The 6,131-nt window shown below is 35.5% G+C and overlaps 1 protein-coding gene across 1 annotated transcript in view; it reads right to left on the bottom strand.

The window, feature by feature from the left end:
• Positions 1 to 2,586: 2,586 nt before the first annotated feature.
• cipca (CLOCK-interacting pacemaker a) overlaps positions 2,587 to 6,131 on the bottom strand; it is a 4,652-nt gene continuing 1,107 nt past the window's right edge. The window contains exons 3-4 of the mRNA XM_081393747.1: positions 5,208 to 5,371; positions 2,587 to 4,524 (exon numbers count right to left, since the gene is read on the bottom strand). Coding sequence (XP_081249873.1) covers positions 3,676 to 4,524; positions 5,208 to 5,371 — 1,013 coding nt within the window. The 3' untranslated portion in view covers positions 2,587 to 3,675. The remainder of the gene's footprint in view (positions 4,525 to 5,207; positions 5,372 to 6,131) is intronic.

The raw sequence follows: 6,131 nt of genomic DNA, 5'->3' as shown, positions 1-6,131 counted from the left end.
GGGTACTTCAGGTCTACTTTAGGTCAAAGAGGTTCAGTTGACAAAAAAAATTGGGGAATCCCTGCATTGCATGTAAATATGAATTTGTATATTTTAATGTGTTTGAATGACAAAAACCTTCCAAAGACAGCAATGCATGGTTAAATGTGTTCATCAGGAGTTTGTTGATAAGTTAAATGATTTCTGTACATCCAGTGATCAAATGCTGTGTGGCTCTCAGTTTTTAGTGACTAGTAGCTAGTCTGAATGTGCAATTCCACAAACCTGAAAGAACCTCTCAACATACTGTATAAGCACTAGGCTTTTTTGGAAAGAAAAATGTAAGAGATATAAAAGAAGTATTAGGGAGAATCAATAAATTATGAATAATTTACTGCCATTGTGAGAATAACGTAATCATGTAATCAATACAAAAGTAACTATTACAACTGATTATAAGTATTTTAAATTTATGATTTCACTTTTTTAACTTTAGTTAGTGTGTAATGTTGCTGTTTGAGCATAAACAACATCTGCAAAGATACAACGTTAAAAGTTCAATGCAAATAGAGATATTTTCTTTTAAAGTAATTGCTTTTTAAGGACTACAACAAACGTCTGGTAGGGACTAAATCGCGCTTCTTCCCAGGTTGGTGACATCACAAACCCTAAAATCGACATAAACCCAGCCCCCGGTGAGGCCATGTTGGGCTGCTTTAGAGAAGAGGAAGAGGAGTTGTCGCTGTTTTTTACACCACGGAAAAAGTTTGTCCTAAACCTGACGAACTTAAAAAGGTTCAGTTTATTTTTAACACTGTTCCTGAACATTATAACCTCATCGTTTGTCTGTGCGCTGCACATGTTACGGAGAACAGCTTCCAGAAGAGAGTACAATGCAGGCTATACGCATAAAAGCTTCTCCTGAAAGACGTAACATTCCCATTTTGTCGGGACAATCTGTTGTTCATGGATCACAACTTGTAAGTATGTCTTATTCATTGTAGTTGTGTTTTCTATTAACAATTACCATTATAAGCTTTATGTAGTTACTACAGTATGATAGCTATGATGTAATTGAAGGGCAATGCTTTGCCTCCGCTAGCCTGCTAACTAAAATTGATGTGGTGTTTACTTTAGCTTTTGTAAGCTCTTGCTTTCGTAAGACTGTTTTCCAACAAATATGATTAAAATATGATTTTCGTATCTATAAGAAAATTACAACAACAAAAAAACATACCACTCTGAAACGTCCTTTGAAATCCGTGCCTGCAAAGTCTGTGCTTGAAATCCGTTCAGCACAATCCTCTTGTTCGTTAACATTGTCAGGGTCTGAATCAGGCTCGAAATTGTTTAAAATTGATGCCATTGTTAATATGTATGGTTGCATCTGAAAACTGATAAATGCTGCCTTCGGAGGACACATTCCAAGGTCGGAAGGCATCAAGGCATGTCCGAATGCAATGTTAGTTTCACTTCCTGTCTCCTGAGATACCTCCATCTGATCGATTTATGAAGGCACTATAGATGTATGCATCCTTCACTGCCTTTGATATCCCACAATCCTTTGCTTTCTGTGACAGTTGAGCTAGAAAAATAAATATCGCGTCAGTTGTATATGTACAATTTATACAGTTGTACATGTTGTGTAAATGTACATTTTTGATCAACGTTTTCCACTTATGTAATTTTTAGCGAGAATTTACTATTGTAGTCATTAAAAATTCACTTAGTTTTCACCAAAGCTCGATCTATTTTGGTGTAGATCATATAAAACTGTTTACGTTGCCTCAGAAGTCTGTCCGAAATCAGTTTCGAGACGTACCTTCTTGCGCAAACTCTGCCTGCAAAGTCATTGCCTGAAAGGGCAGCGAGGCAACAAGTCAGCTGGCTAAGCTTTCGGACGCACCCTACATCTGAGTAGAGCTTGTGGTTATGAAGGGGTGTGACAAGCGCTGCCAATCACAACACATTGGTCAGCTAACCAATCACAGCGCATTTCATATTTCGGAAGGAGGGGCTCCATCGAAAACGACACGTTCAACCAGACTAGGGAGAGAGGAGCTGTAATAATGTAAAATATGTGAAAATGTGTTTTTTTGAACAATCAAGTATGAAAGCATATTCTAGTACACCCCAAAAACAAAATCAAGACTTTGTAAAAGGTCATTATTGGACCCCTATAAAATGTAGTAATTACAAGTACTTAATTTTTATTTTATTATGTATTCCAGATTACATATTAGTTATATATTTATGTATATATATATATATATATATATATATATATATATATATACAAATGTAATAATGTAATAATTACAAATTATTACAAATAATTTTCAGAATACTAATATGTAATCTGGAATACATAATCAAATAAAAATTAAGTACTTGTAATTATTACATTTTAATTATTACATTTTACTAAATATATATATATATATATATATAGTTTCCTATTTTAAACTGTTTTATACTATTAAACAATTTCATAGTTTCAGAGATCTTCAATCTTTAGCTTCTATCTTAAAATACATTACAACATGATTTACTGAACAAATCATTGTTCAAACTTGAAATAACGAGAGCATAGTTTGAAATTTATTTCAAATGCCTTTTTATTTTAAGGCACATAAAAAGTCAAACGACACCTACAGATTACAAAACTGCACTTCAGCACAACACTAATACTAAGACTATTGCATAGATTTTTACAGCTAAAAAAAAAAAAAAAGTATTGTGTAGTATCGGGTTCTGATTAATCAACAACAACTATATTTATTATATAGTTTATAAAGTACACTAGAGTGTACATGCTATCACATAGCGCATTCATTACTCTACTACACCTGATCAAGTACTTAGTACCTGCTTTCCCAAACACAATCTGTATGCATGCAGTATATCTCAATGCAAACGTCCCACTTAAGAATTCATCTCAAGGCATTACAAATAATAACCATTCAAATACACCCTGACTAGCACAAACGGTTATTAGTCCTCTTACTCTTTATTTCCATAGATAAAAACAGTAACAAGAACAAGAACTTGGAGATGAGAACACATTCTACACATACAAATAATGTTTATTACAAAGACATTATTACAAATCCTCAAAAACTCACAAGGATGAATCTGAATTTCACATTTTTAACTGAATTATAAAAATATAATTAATATTATCGTGTACTTAAGTATAATCTCTTAAAGATAAAACACACAAATATGTGTAATTGTCAAAGGCATTTATTAGATACAGAGATTAGAAAATAAATGTTTTATTTTCCATTTTTGTCATTCGGAGCAGAAAATAATTTTTCTTTCCAGTTCCGGTGTTCCAAGGCCTTCTCTCCAAATAGTAACCAATTAGAGTAAAATACAGTTAATAGCTTTATTTTGGGAGTACACTGTTTTTTTAGCATTATTTCATTATCGAATGAAACTCACTTTATTTAGAGAAAAATACAGTTGTTACCTAAACATTGTATTTATATACTTTTAACAAAACCACAGGTATAAGGAAGACTGATATCAGATAGATAACATATGATGTGATAACTAGATCTCCAAAGTCTCAAATCTTTCCAACTGAATCTACAAAAAGAAGCTGAAAATTTCCTAAGCTTCTGAGGTCTAAGCAAATATGATTATTCCATAAAACCGCAGCGGATGAAATATTAATATCTAAACCTGCTACTACACCACACAACCCGCATCTGAGGTATCCTCCTCCGCATCCTTTAGAGAGTCCACCGGTGATTCCATTGGCGTCTCCTCACTGTTTCTAGAGTTCTGGAGGACGAGCTGCAATCGGGTCCAGACTTTGGGGTCTCCACTATATATGGCCTCCAAGAAGAGGTCGGTCTGAGCCTGCAGACTCTGAAGTTGGGCCTGGGAACGTTTGTTCTGCCGAATGAGTTCCTTTGTGCGCAGTGTGATGCCCAGCAGGCCTGACCGATTCAGAATATTATACGTGTTGCAGAAGCGTTTGTGTTTGCTGGAACTTGGAGAGAAGTCATCATCACTGCTCTGGGCGACTGAAGAATTGGGACACTTCTGAGGGAATGAAGCGAGGAGGGAGTGAGCGCAGAGTGAGAACGGTGAAGTGGTGGTATGAGGCTTCTGAAGGTCAGAAAGCCTGGATGAGGGGTTTTCCACACCTATGTCTCCCAAAGAAGCAATGTTAGGGTCTACTCCATAACCCTTGAATGTCTCAGAGTCATCCTGCTTCAAAGAGGAACTGTGGAAAGGTTTATCATCATAACAGCGTCGTTGATGTCTACCACTATGACTGTGGTTTGCCCTCTTATGGATGGCACTGGGACCCTGGTCGACTGTAGACCCTTGAGCAGGGTGTGGGACAATGTTTGCAAAGGTGTTTTGCATGGGAACATGCTTTCTGGAAAGTTTCTGCTTGTCAGAGCTCTGGCTGCTACAGTCACTAGTGGGTCTGACTGGTTGTAGGAAAAGCAGCTGGGACTGAGGAACCATATCCGATGAAGTGTTTAAGCTCCAAGGTTTTAACGCAGGGGCCACAGAGTTTGGCTGAAACAAGAATTATCAATGAACAATTTTGTAAAACAGATACTGTTTAGTTCTCATCCACAATAACAGGTGAGTCAATGATGTGTCTAATTCATTTATTCAATGAAAAGACAGCCGTACAAGCGAGAAGCAAAGTTTGAAGCTTATAACGTACCATGGAAAAAATGTCCATAATATTTAATTAGCCGCAACTGGCACCAATAAAATAATTTGTTGTAAAATAATCTTACCTTATATCAATATCTCAGATTTAACTAAACCAATTTCTGAAAGGGTATGAAAACTTGCCTTAGAGAATAAGTAAAATGTATTTTTTATATTATTAAATAATTGATTTTGAAACAGATTTTAAAGTATAATATTAGAAGTTTCACATTTTTCTTGCCTACTTTAGCTAGCCGCATTACTTTGAGTAATTCAAAGTACATGAAAAACATGCCATTCATAGACTAGTTCCAATGATTTACAGACATCTCTGATCATTTTCAGCTTATTCTTGGTTATTTTTCGTGAGGCAAAGATGCTGAGCAGCAAGCACTGGAAAGTATTCAATCTAAGAATCACAATGTAATGCTGTAACTATCAGCATATTAACTAAATACAGCTTTATGGTTGACCGAAACAATACTACAACTCAAACACAGATGTTAAGAGACACACATAATTGTATGAGTGTGTAATACCTGCTTGAGGACAAGGTTGTTCATTACGATCATGCGAGAGACGCCTGGATGTGAGCCAGGAATGAAAGGCACCCGAGGTGCGGTCGGCATGCTTTGAGTACTGGTTGGTCCCACGTCTTCAAAGTCTGTCTGGTCCAAAGCACTGTAATATCCTGAGCTGGCATCTATGGTAGGAAAATAATTTTAAAAGTCAAACCTAGGAATTATGTGCAGTTATACACCTATAACAAGCTAATTACGGACACAATTTTATAAATATAGTCAGTAATGGGGAAATTGCATATAATTACACCACTGCATTTGAGAAAGACAAGTAGAGCACTATATTTTGCTTAAAACAAGGGCTGTGAAATCGACTTTCTCCTGTAACCTGAGATTTTGTTTGCTTGTTTGAACACCATGCCAGCTTCTGTGGCTATTTTCATGGCGCGACAAATTTATGGTAAACTATATTAGGTTTTTAAAATCTAATTTTGAATAAATGATTCAATTTTAAATGCATTATTATTTTCCGGAGCTCCGCACATAACGTGGGAAAACAGTGTGTGTATAGTGGCCACGAATTTACAGTTTGTTCCCATGACTTACTAATACGTCAACACGTTTTACTAATTCGCTCCCTTGCTTTAAGCAAACCATGCGGACAATACAAAAATTTGTTCCCTCGTTTTACAAAATCGTGGCCACGTTGTAATAATAATTTGTTCCCTTGTTTTAGTTTAATCAAAACGAGAAAGTGAATTAGTAAATTGTGGGGATGAATTCTTAATTTGTGGCCTCGATTTAACTAAAATGAGTGAACGAATTCTTAATTCGTGGCTATAATATATACCATATATATTTTCACACACATGTGGGGGGCTCTGTATTATTTAACTTAAACTCTAAAATTATATTTAGTCAAACTTTGTTCAATATTTCTTC

Source organism: Scardinius erythrophthalmus (genome assembly GCF_964197995.2).
Source record: "Scardinius erythrophthalmus genome assembly, chromosome: 19".
In the NCBI taxonomy this organism is placed as follows: domain Eukaryota; kingdom Metazoa; phylum Chordata; class Actinopteri; order Cypriniformes; family Leuciscidae; genus Scardinius; species Scardinius erythrophthalmus.
This window is presented reverse-complemented; position numbering and strand designations above follow the sequence as displayed.